The sequence below is a fragment of the Diabrotica virgifera genome, chromosome 10 (genome assembly GCF_917563875.1).
Source record: "Diabrotica virgifera virgifera chromosome 10, PGI_DIABVI_V3a".
In the NCBI taxonomy this organism is placed as follows: Eukaryota; Metazoa; Arthropoda; class Insecta; order Coleoptera; family Chrysomelidae; genus Diabrotica; species Diabrotica virgifera.
Genome location: NC_065452.1, coordinates 87,500,475 through 87,513,953, shown reverse-complemented (window position 1 = coordinate 87,513,953; position 13,479 = coordinate 87,500,475). Strand labels below are relative to the sequence as shown.

Genomic DNA, 13,479 nt, shown 5'->3' with positions numbered 1-13,479 from the left:
AATACGCACTTAGCGCTCATTGTTAATAATTAAAGATAAAGCTTAGTAATAAAATAGTGACAAAAATTTCTGCTGGATCTTGTAGAGGGGGCTATAAACTTTGATTTGGTCACTTTTTGACTTTCATAATAATGGATTTTAACCGAGTTATTAAGCCTTGAAAATGGCTTGTTTCGCATTTTTCAAATTTTAAATCGCGTATAACTCGACAACAATCAATTTTACAGAAAAATCACAAAATACCTTTTTCTGCTCAGAATAACCCAAATGATCTAAAAAAAAATGTTAGAAGTGAAAAAATTATTTTTGTGAATTTGTCTAAAAAAAAAGTTTAAACAATTTACCGATCAAGGTACTGCCCGACACCCAGTAGATTTGTTATAAGGACCTCTTTTTGAATAAGTTTGTGCAAAAAATTCGAATCGGAGTAATTTACCTAACGCGGGCGACGATACAGACTAGACTAATTTGAACATATTCAGTAACATTTAATTTCTAGAATCGGCTGTTTGTGTGAATCAGAATCAACTTTTACTAAATGGCATTGGGAAGAGTATACTTTTCCTAGTTGGAGTCTACTTTTACTAGTAAATGTTGAATATAAATCTTCATTTTATATTTATAATCAACTTTTACTGAAACCAGCCGTTAGAGTTGACTCCAACTAGTTGGAGTCAACTCCAACTGGATAATCAACTTGAACTGTAACATATACACTTATAATAAAAACCAATATGTCTAAACATTTTTTTCAAATTCAATTCAAATTTAATTTATTTAATATTTTTTTAATATAAATTTTATTTTTAGAGTTTTGAAGTCTTGTTCTGCTATAATTTTAAGATCTTCCCAATTATCGGCCTTATAAAAAAATGCGGTGCCATCATCAAAACTATACTAAATTTACAATCAAGATGCAGGTGAAATAAACAAACCAAGACACGTTGCTACTAGGAGCACTTCCGAATCATAATTTACAATGTATAAACTTTGGAAATCATAATTTGGGATTTACAATCCATATACATTGTAAATTATGATTTGGGAGTGCTCCTAGTCCTAGTAGCATTTAACGTGTCTTGGCTTGTTTATTTCTACTGCATCTTGATTGTAAATTGAGTATAATTATGTTTCCAATAGTAATAGCTTGAGCTTGTCATTCTTGTCAATGAAATATTGTGTAAAAGGAGAGGACCCAAAACTGTCCCTTGCGGTACGCCGTAATTAATTAAATCAGAATCACTTTTGACACCATAAATTTCTACTTTATTTCTTTCAGTTAAATAAATTTTTAGTAATGTTAAAACACGTCCTATCAAGCCAAACTTCCTTAAGTTTTTCCAACAAAAGCTAGTGCGATATACAAAAACTAGTGCGACTACGGTTATTAGACTCAATGGCTTGTGATATTTTTGACCTTAGTTAACAAATACCATCTTATGTGGATTTGCTTTTTCTAAAGCTATATTGGCAATCAGATACTACACAAAACCTATCCAAAAAACTTACTAATGTTTTTTTAAATTGTTTCAAATATTTTGTAGAAGACAGATAACAAAGATGTTTTTTTTTCTTTCTCAGCTTTTCTTTTTTCAGCAGTCGCTGTTCCTTACTCTTCTTCGCCACTTATTTCTGTCCATCGTGTCTTCTTCACCTAAACCTTTCTCTGGTAAGTCCCCTGCCACCTTATTTTGGTGTGCGCTCGCTCATACATATCCTTCACGATACTTATGTACTTCTCATTTCTCTCAGAAACATTTCTCGTACATCTTCATATATCTCCATAGCTCTTGTCTAGAACCTGTGTTGTACGCTTTCTCAAGATCTGTAAATACTAAATGTGTCTTTTTTTTCTCGCCGTATTTCTCTCTCAACAGTATCAACTGTCTTAGAGCAAACAAAGCATCTGTTGTCCTTTTTGCTGGTATAAACCCACACTATGCCGTATGAATTAGACATCCTTTCTTCCTTATAATATATCCTACTCATCATTTGCCACAAGCTATCAACCCCTTTCTCTCTTCAAAACCTCTGCAGGTATTCCATCAGGTACTACTGCCTTACCATTTTTCATCCTATTTAAAGCCTCGACAACCTCGTTTCTCATGTCCGGTAGTACATTCTCATATGGAATCCCGCGTCCTCTGTATCTCCTTTGGTGTTCTTGATTTAGCAACTTTCTAAAGTCTAAAGTACTCATACCATCTATGCTGTACATATTTCAATATCGGTTCTTAACACTCTCTCATCTGCACTCTTAGGCCCGGTACTTTATGTCTCGATTAACAGCCGGTTAGTTAACCGGGGTTTAATCGGGACCTCTTTAAGGTCTCTTGCGTTGCAATAAATGTAATTATAATAAATGTAATTGCATTTATTACAACGCAAGAGACCCTAAAGAGGTCCCGATTAAACCCTGGTTAACTAACCGGCTGTTAATCGAGACATAAAGTACCGGGCCTTAGTATGTCGTACTTGCGAGTCAAGTCCTTTGATAACTTGTTCCTTGCTTTAGCAATACTGTATAACCTTTGTATTCTATCGGATGTTTCCAACTCTTCACACCAGCTGTGTAGACGATTTTTCCTTGGCAGCAGCTACGGCGCGCTTTGTCATCCTTTTTGCTACCTTGTATATCTCCTTATATTCCTCTGTTTCAGGCCTGTCATACCTCTTTCTAACCTGCTTATCTCTAACCTTGTGTTGTAGTTCCTCATTTCACCATTAAGTTTCTTTTTCCCCAGTAGGCCCTTTAATAGGTGCTTATCCTAGCAATTCCTCTACCTCTCGTACCACGACTTTGATGTTCGCTTTCCACCAGACATTGACGGTATTGATGGTATTGTAGCTGGTTAGCAAAATCCTGGATGTGCGGTATTGGGTAGCGATCTGGTTTGGTCATGGCATTTACACGGCGGAAATCTGCACAGGCACGCCATCGTCCATTGGACTTCTGAACCAAGTGAAGCGGACTGGCCCAAGATGACTTTGATGGTCGGATAATGCCTGCCTGCATTAGCTCGTTAAATTCTGCTCGTGCAGCTTGAAAACGATCTGGTGGAAGCCATCGTGGTTTAGAAAATACTGGTGTAACTCGAGTCTCAATATAGTGCTGGACTCTTCCAGTATCCTCTGGTATAGTGGCTGTCGGACGATCGTAAGGATGGGTAGTGGATAGGCCTACTTCTGGTACTTTAACACGACGGGACACACAGGTAATACTGCTTGACATATTTGAGCTTAGTAGTCGTTTGTTTCTCATGTCTACGCTAATGTCATAGTGTGTCAGAAAATCGGCTCCTAGTATGGGTGTGGTGACATCTACGACTACAAAAGTCCATGTTACAGGTTGGTCTAGACCAAGGTTTGGTGAAAGTTGTCTCTGTCCATACGTTTGGATGCACGATCCGGTGGCAGAATATAGGCATACAGCGCTGGGCTGAGTCTGAGTCGCAGTGCAGATTTTACGTGGAAGCACACTCAGGTCTGCCCCTGTATCAATAAGGAACTGAATCTGGAGAACACTATCGGTAATCAAGAGGCGGCGTGGTATGTTGCCGCCATTACTGCGCCCTTTGGTCGTTTTTTGTAAAACTGCAGGGTGGTCTACATTTCTTTGCTTTTGCACCAAATCTTCGATGGTAGTAACACTGCACGTCAGATGATGATTTGCTACTCTTGACCATTTGAATCTGTTGCCGTTCTTCAGCTACAGTTAATCTGTTGGATAAAGCGCTCACTTGGTCATTCAATGCAGCCACTGCTTTGTCTAAGGTAGGGCTTTCGGTAACAGCCATGACTGGAAAACTGGAACATCGGAGGTACTTATCGGCTTTCTTAGCAAGTTCTTCTAGATCTCCATCAAGAACAGATATAACACTTCGAACCGAAGGTGGTAGGTGGTCTAACCGAAATTTTTTTAGAACTTGTGTACTAATACTATCCATGGCCAGAGCTTGCATTCGGTGGAGTAGTTGAGTGGGTTTTAGGTCACCCAGAGTGAGCTCCATTAATCTGTGGATTCTTTCATCTGAGCTAATGTCATACCTTTCGAGAAGGCGAGCTTTCAGTTGTGTATAGGCATTGCCAGCAGTTGGATTCTTTACAATATCCGCCACTTCTATTAGTATGTCACTGTTTAAACTAGCAACAGTATGGTCGAACTTGCAGTTGTCAGATGTGATTTTGGCTTGTCCGAACTGCGCCTCCAGCCGAAGAAACCATAGTTCTGGTTCATTGCGCCAAAACTCTGGAGTTTTTATGCCTACTCGTGCAATTATTGGGTGATCATTGCCTTCGTATGGTGTAGCATTATCGTTTGGCATTGTTTGGTCGTTATCTGTCATAATGTCGTCTTTAAATCGTTGTACTTACAGTTTTTATTCTCGGGGTCACCAATGTGGCCGGCTTGCGGGATGCAAAGTAGTCGGGGCACACTTTAAACTATTTTATTGGTTTATTTACAACAAACTACATACTAAAACAAGTAAGAAAACTATGACAGTTCTTTTCGGAGTCTCTGAATGTGTTCTGACAGACGTCCGTTAATCCGTCTCCTTTTCTTTCCCCAGCCGGTCAACACATAATATGCGGTCGTAGGTTAACTGTCAATCTGCCACAGTATCACTATCACCGGTAAGTGTTGCCTAGCTACACACTCACCCTTCATAACTTTACAGTTGGTAACCTTCTACATAGTACAAAATCTATCTAATTTTTCCTTCCCCCGCTACTATAGTTAACGTCTTCATAAAGTCTTCAGTCTTCATAAAGAATGTATTAACCACAGACAAATATTTTATTCATTATTTCTTATTTCTATCCCATAAAAGCTCCATGAACTCTTTCCATTTCCGCTCCTTCTCTACCATTATATCCATTCAAATCACATCCAATAAAACATTTTTCGTCTACAGTCTACAGTCTACAGGAACCTCGAGCATCTCGTAATCAAGGGCACTATAAAATTCTTCCTTTTCATGTTCTTCACGCACTACCTGAGTGGCGTAGACACATATGATGTTCACGTTGGTGTTGCCTGCATTCAGTTCTTCTTCTTCTTTAAGTACCGTGCCCAAATTTTAGGCGTGCGTAGCTTCCATGACAATTTGCCGATATCGTTCTCGATCTTGCGCGGCATGTAATAGTTGATCTGCTGATAAGCCAGTCCATTGACGAAGGTTTCGGAGCCATGAATATTTCTTCCTACCAATTCCGCGTTTTTCGTCGATCTTTCCGTTGAGTATTAACTGCAGCATCCTCCATCTCCTACCTCTCATTATATGTCCGAGATATTCAAGTTTTCTCTTTTTTATAATCTTGATTAACTCACCTTCGCCTTGACCTACTCTGTTTAAGACTTCTGTGTTTGAAATGCGTTGAACCCAAGATATTCTGAGCATTCTACGATATGACCACATCTCGAAGGCTTCTAATTTGTTCATCATGGTAAACTTCCTGATCCAGGTTTCACATCCATATAGTAATACATAAAATTTTAGGAACTTGATTCTTTGTTGTAAATTCTGCTGAGAGTTGCTCAGAATAGATCTAAGTTTCATAAATGCTCCTCTTGCAATTTCTATACGAGAATACTATGCATTTAGTTGGTCACTCATTATCCTATCACTTCTTCTGGTTACCCTTACAAGATATTTCCTGTTTTAAACAGAGCTTTGATTTTGCCTATTCTGGAAAGCGACCATTCTGAAATCATTAATTAATTAAAAAAGTTAAAGAAGTAAAAGTTTCTTCCTTTGTAATCCTTTTTTTAATAATTTGTTTAATGGTTTCTGTCTTGATCTCATCTCAAGCAGGAGGTGTTCTGTTTTTTAAAGATTTTGTTAACGATCTATACAAATTTTAAAGATTTGGAGCTATAAACGTCCAAGGCAGTGGCGGAAAAGATATAACATCGAATTAAATCATCTGTTTAATGAACAGTTCATTAAAATGGTCATTAAAACACAGCCATTTGATGGGCTGGACAAATAATACGAATTCCAGAAAACCTTAATTTGATTGGTAAAAATTTTGGTAGAAATTTTAAAAAGATTGGTAAATAGCTTACCACAGGAACACCTACAGGAAGAAGAAGCAGAGGCCGACCGTGAATTAGGTGGATATGTTACCGGCCAAACGCGATTTCAGGACAAACTAGTTTGACCTAGGCAAAACTAGTTTGTCCTAAACGCGATAGGATAAACTAGTTTGGCCTAGGCCCGATTTCAGGACAAACTAGTTTATCTTGATATTAATACTTATATTGCAGGACCCATTAATAGTACGGCCTGGTATAAACATTATAGTTTACCTACAAAGCCAAAATAAACAGATAGACTGAATAAAATAATCTGTAATTGGAAAATAATCATTTTTATTAAAACGGTAACAACAAATCATCGTTAAAATTAATGAACAATTGGTAATAAATCATATTATACAAACAATCATATTATAAAAAATATTATGTGTTTTTTTTTATAAAATCAATAATTATTATAACTCAATTATAAAACTTATTATTTATTTTCCCATGTAGTGTTTTGCAATTGCATCTATTTGTGCAACTGTTTTTGTTCCAGCTTCATTTAACAAAACCTTGTCCGATCCAACAGAATCTCTCGTAGCTGCAACCCTTAGCGATATTTTAGAGATCGTTTATCTAACTTTTTGGGGTATTAATGTCTCTAAAAGGTTCCTAATTGTTTTCAGATCAGAATTCGACATTTGCCATTAAACTTTTTTAGAGGTAGTTGATATAAACTAAGGCACTGAATTATCGTTAAGGGTTGCAGCTACGAGAGGTTCAGCATAGGATCAGGATCAGAACAAGGATTTGTCAAATGTAGCTGCAGCAAAAACTGTTTCACAAACAGATGCAAAAGCAAGAAGACATTGATAATCCGCAATTCTAAGTGTCACCAAAACACTCCATGTCATGGACACTCCATGCCATGGACACTCCATGCCATGGACACTCCATGTCATGGACACTCAATGTCAACAAAAAACACTTTTTTATAATATGATTGTTTGTATTACCAATAATTGACCATTAATTTTAATGACTCAATAAGTCATTCTCTTTTACTAAAAATTATTATTTTCCAATTACATAGTATTTTATTCAGTTTATCTATTTATTTTGATATTGTAGGTGTAGGTATATTATAAAGGGCTTACTAGTTTATCCTGCAGTCTGTATTCATATCAGGATATACTAGTTTGTCATAGGCCAAACTAGTTTATCCTATCGCGTTTAGGACAAACTAGTTTGTCCTGAAATCGGGTTTGGCCGGTAACAGATAGATAGACATAAAATCCTTTATAAAAGGTATATTTGTTAAAATCCCTATACAGGGCTACATCAAAGACAGAACTAGTTTTCGATCGGTTGACCGATCATCATCAGTGCAATCTTAGAATCTACATGCAAGCCACCAAAGTAAAAATAACAGGGTAAAAACCCTTTACAATTGATCCGTCATCGGAACATATGACAAAGATGTGAATTATAACATGGATGATTAAGATATCCAATGTTTTTCGCCAGAGGTACCAATGAGCTCTATCTGACAAGTTCACATCATGACTTCATTCATGATCAGGTCATGATGTGAACTTGTCAGATAGAGCTCATTGGTACCTCGGGCGAAAAACATTGGATATCTTAATCATCCATGTTATAATTCACATCTTTGTCATATGTTCCGATGACGGATCAATTGTAAAGGGTTTTTACCCTGTTATTTTTACTTTGGTGGCTTGCATGTAGATTCTAAGATTGCACTGATGATGATCGGTCAACCGATCGAAAACTAGTTCTGTCTTTGATGTAGCCCTGTATAGGGATTTTAACAAATATACCTTTTATAAAGGATTTTATGTTTTTGTAATGGTATACAGCCAACTACAGGAAATTTTTCCTCGTAGATAGATAGAGTTGAGACCGACTTAGGGATATTCAGAAACAGAAGATGGCAACAAGTCCCCAAAAACAGAACAGAATGGCGACGAATCTTAGAACAGGCCAGGATTTCCTGGACATGGAGAAAGGATTTTCGAGACAAAGATGATGATGGTGAAGATTTTATTGCATTTAACACTTGTTAATGATCACCGAGATATGAGTATTCGCTGCCTTCCATCCTATCTGTTTCTTAAATCTGAACATTACAAATTGATATTTTTTGTTATATTTTTTGGTCATATCCATAATATATCATAAAGGCTATAACGGAATATGACATAGAAACAAACACACGTATAATTGAAAAGTGCGAAACCGGCGACATTGGGAGCAGCAAAAGGAAAAGAAAAAGAGAGTGGACCAGCATATCAGCAAAATGGCCAACACAGTCAATCCATTGTTATTCTATATGCTCATTGTGTTTTCTTTATCACTCATGTATTACAAATACGCGTGAAATATTTCTCGACACGTACAAGAAGAGTATTCAGGTGTCGGACGTTTTTATTGGCAATTTTAGTGGCGAATATGTTGGAAAATTGGATCGTATAATTATCTGATTTATGGGTAACATAATGCTTAGTAGGTTTAGTGAACAATGCTGCATTCGTAATTAAAACGCGACTACTAAATTGTCACAAACTGCTTGACGATCCAATTAATTTTTACGACAAACGGAAAATTTACCTACATGATACTGGGTGTTCCACTCTCAATGGATCAACGAATTGTGCCATTAAAATTTTCAACGGTAGTAAGATACTATACGTTAAAATTAGCATGACGTACACAGTGAAACCTGAGTATAAGACCTAATTTTAAAAGCATCAAATTCTATATTATTTTGATCGTAACACCTATATATTATTTTAATTATCAATTCAGGTGAAAAAGGTAACAAGGTTACAATAAAAATGCAATGAGTTCCTGAATTTTTATTTCAACTTCAATAGCAGCCATGCTATTGCAGCCATGGACATAATAGTAGAACTGTTCAACGCTATCTATACTACGGCAATCATCCCTAGAGAAATGTTGACATTAGCATTTGTGTGTTTGCCAAAGAAAGTGAATGCCAAAGAATGCAGTGACTATCGAACCATAAGCTTAATGTCACATACCTTGAAAATTCTGCTGAAAATTATCCAAGCCAGATTACACTCTAAACTCGAGATGGATATTAGTGACACTCAATATGAGTTCCGCAATGGTATGGGTACGAGAGAGACATTATTCTCCTTCAACGTGCTGACACAGAGATGTTTGGATGTTAATCGTCCTCTTCACGTCTGTTTTATAGATTACAATAAAGCGTTTGATAAAGTAAAACATGATCGACTCATGGAAATTCTGAAAACTAAAAACATAGATGAAAGAGATTTAAGACTAATAACACATAATTACAATCAGAGAGCAATAGTAAGAATTGAAAAAGAAACATCTGAAGAAATGGAAATAAAGAGAAGAGAGGAGTCAGGCAAGGCTGCATACTATCACCTCTATTATTTAACGCTTATTCTGAAGAGGTAATGCGAGAAACTCTGGAAGATGAAACAGTCGTCATAAGAGTAAATGGAGTCTTAGTTAACAACATCAGATATGCAGATGATACAGTAATAATAGCCGATAGTTTACAAGACCTGCAAAGACTCATGAGTAAAATAGTAAGGTGTAGTAGGGAGTACTGACTCTCTCTCAATATAAAAAAGACGAAGTTTATGAAAATTAGTAAAAACAACCATAATAATAACGAAATCTTGATAGTAGAGGGCCAGCAGATCGAAAGAGTAAAAAAGTACACTTACCTAGGAACACTTATAACAGAAAATAATGACTACACTGCAGAAATCAAAGTCAGAATCGAAATGCACGTTCTAATTTTATGAAAATGAAAAAGGTCCTATGTAGCAAACATTTAACATTAGCTCTTAAAGTACGCCTAACAAAATGTTACGTATACAGTGTACTATACTATGGAGTGGAATCATGGACGTTAAATATAGAGACAATGAGACGACTTAACGCCTTTGAAATGTGGACCTATAGAAGAATTATGAGGGTTTCCTGGGTAGATAGAGTTACGAACAACGAAGTACTGAGAAGAATAAATAAAGAGAAGGAAGTTGAACTAACAATTAAAGAAAGAAAACTACAGTATCTCGGACATGTGATGCGGGGCGAGAAGTATGGCATCCTGCGACTCATAATGCAAGGAAAGATAGATGGCAGAAGAAGCATCGGAAGAAGACGAATTTAATGGCTGATGAACCTGAGAGAATGGTTTGGATGCAGCTCAAAACAACTATTTAGAGCTACTGCCTCAAAAATTAAAATAGCTATGATGATTGCCAACCTCCGGAGCGGAGATGGCACCTGAACAAGAAGAATAAGAAAAATCAGCCATGATTTTTCCAGTACCAGAAAGTAGAAATCGTGTTCTTCATGTACCATTTTCGTTACGAGGTTGGTTCTCACTCCCTCAAACTTCTAACCCAAGATATATGTATCATCTTCTTTCGATACGTTTTTATGCCCTATATATTTTGCTTATTCTCTGCATAAGTAACAGGTAAATCTGTAGTTCCGTCTTGTATGAAAGGATATGGATATTAAAATAGATTATAGAAATTTTCACTTTATTTATGATAGCTCTAAAAAGTTGGATGGAGCTCAAGTTAAACCATTCCCTCAGATTTCTTTCATTCCTTCTTCCTCTACTTTTCTTCTTACTTCAAGCGAGAGTCCTTAATCTTTAGCACTTGGTCGTAGGTCCTTTTTACCATAAGTTGTTTTTCCATTAAACTCCAATAAATCATGTGTCCTCAACAAAGGCCAGCAGCTTCGTTGTTGGTAGTTTAACCCGCCATTACACGCGCTATGAGGGAATACCTCACCAAATTTTTTTATAACCAATAAAATCGTCTTAACTAATACGATACCCTTGAGCACCCAGGAACAAGGTTAATAGATTAGGGCGTAGGTTGTCTCATAACTGTAGACCAATCAAAGGCTGGCTTTTTAAAGGCGGGAATACGTCATCCGTACGACAATTTTAAAATTGTCATAAGAGTCAATGCTAATAAAAGGTTCAAAAACTTAGGTTTTGCAATATATTTTGAGATTTTCTTGGGTATAGGTATATTAAGTGGTTCTTATATTGGTAATTATATCAATTTTTCCCTTAAAAATCAATAGTCTGCTAACAAAAAACTAGAATTCATTTAACTCTTATTATGTGTGTTTTAAATGGAGAAAACAATTTAATTAGCACAAAAATCCAAAAAAATAGAAGAAAAAGTTTAAAATCAAAAATACTAATATGTAGGTACTTACTTATTATGTTTTTCGTGGAATGTGCAGCACTTTTATCATTTTTGGTGGTATGCAACAACAAAAGAACGAATAATATAAATAATTTATTATTAGGTTAAAATATAAAAAAGACGTAACATAATATTAACATATTCAGACACGAGGAAATGTTTGCTACCTATTTTCTTATGTTTAGAGGCCCATTTATCTTGTAACATTTTATTATCCATTATTGTTTGATAATTTAAGGTATTTAAGAAATGTCCAAAAACATTATTTTGTTTCCATCTGGTTCAGGAATTTTGGAGTTGCTTTTACATATAGCTATGCTACAAATGTTACCACCACTCATCTAAAAAATGTTTTATTATTATAACATACAAAACTACATATTATTATGTGTAATATTATAATTTTGTTAAACTAACCTTACACGGTTACGAAAACACACTTCACAAGTCATTACTGCCTTTGTATAGGACCCAAATAAGTAATTATAGTAATATGGTCCTTATATGCTTAAAAACTCAACAAATATTAAACAAATAAACGATATTATAAGAAAATTCCACAAAAATATGCGGAAATATAACCACATACAACTGTCAAACTTGACTTTGTCGTACGAGTGACGTAGGCATTCCCCTCCCTCTCGCTTGCGCCCACATAGTTATGAGATAACCTAACCCCTATCTGCTATGAACCTTGACCCAGGAATGCCTTTAGCATCGTTTATGAGAGGGTTTGAAAAAGTTGTAGAATATTTCAGGCGGTCAGTGTGCTCTGTGATACTTGAAAGAAGTGACATCCTTATTCAAGTGAGAGAATTCCTCACTGCGCGTGCAATCACGGTGAAATCACGTTTCTGTTATCTCAAAGAAACTTTTAGGTTTTTGTTTAATATTTGGGTAGGTTTAATTAAAATATTATTGTTTAGGTTAGGTTAGGAACAGGGCCGCACCGAGGGGGGTGGGTTTGGGGGGTTAAAATCCCTCCCAGAGCATATAGAAATATATATAAAAGAAAGTAGGAAAATGTAACTTGTCTTTCACAAATAATACAAAAAGCTTTCGGTACCCAAGCCAACCCCCCCCCCCCAGAGGAAAATTCTAGGGGCGCCACTGGTTAAGAACCCATTTTTAAATTTACCTATTCTAATTGAGAAATAAGCCACAATTTAACTTTAAAATTGTTTTTATTGACGTTTCGAAATCCACCTCGGACGTCGTTATCAAAATACAAAATATTAATAGTTAATTACATAAATGCCACAGAGAAATAGCTTCAGAACAGTTGTTAATTTTAATTTGTATTTTTAGTAAAATGAATTCGCGTAAAGAACGTAAATTACTTCAGTGGCTTCCTGAAATAGAAAATAAGGAAAACTTGCTTTTGATTTGTATTATTTTTACTTTTGTTTTGTTAAATTAATAAAAAGGAATTGATTTACGAGACCGTCTATAATATGTGAGTACAACCCATTTTACAGTTATACATTTGACATTAATTCTTCCTCGAAATAAGTCGAATTGATGTAGGTGAGGGCTACGCTCATACGCGTGCAACCACGTCACAATAGAAGACGCGTGTAACGGCGGGTTAAGGATCTCTTCAAGTTGAATCCTCAGTTGACCAATAAATTTCTACCTTACATCACTTAGCATATTGCAATGGCATGGGATGTGTATGACAGTTTCTTTTTCCATTTCGCATTTTCTGCTTCATGGTTCATTGACATTATTACCTAGTTTGTAGAGGTGTTTTCTTAAACGTCAATGTCCAGGCACCATTTCGGTGATCTTTCTAATCTCTCTCAAACACAGGTAGCGTACTGATAGATCGGCGGGCCCTGGTTCTAGTTGGGATGCGGGATCTCCCGCCCAATAAAAACACACATTGTATATTAAAAGTTTTTAATAAACATTTAAATCATCGTATAATATCATATAATATCTCATATCAAGTGATACCTATTGTGCCGATGTGTGCTTTTGCTCTGGGGGTGACTTTCACCTCTTTTCGGAGGTGAAAACATACGTTCAAGATAAGTTCGGAATTGGATAAACTGACTAATTTTAAGCAACTTTAGTTCTATAGAGTTTTTTCACTAAGTCAGTACTTTTCGATTTATATGTGAGTGAATATGTTCATTTTTCAATAAAAAAACACGTTTTGAGACGGTTTTTCGTAAATAA

The 13,479-nt window shown here is 36.0% G+C and overlaps 1 protein-coding gene and 1 long non-coding RNA gene across 2 annotated transcripts; both read right to left on the bottom strand.

Annotated features, from left to right (window-relative positions):
• Positions 1-3,563: 3,563 nt before the first annotated feature.
• Positions 3,564-4,346, bottom strand: LOC126893110 (uncharacterized). The gene has a single exon (XM_050663056.1). The coding sequence runs from the start codon at positions 4,344-4,346 to the stop codon at positions 3,564-3,566; it is 783 nt and encodes a 260-aa protein (XP_050519013.1).
• Positions 4,347-11,375: 7,029 nt separating this feature from the next.
• Positions 11,376-11,791, bottom strand: LOC126878521 (uncharacterized). Its single transcript, XR_007695690.1, has 2 exons — positions 11,713-11,791; positions 11,376-11,636 (listed from the first exon to the last, which is right to left on the bottom strand). It is a non-coding gene; the product is annotated as an uncharacterized LOC126878521 (long non-coding RNA).
• Positions 11,792-13,479: the final 1,688 nt, after the last annotated feature.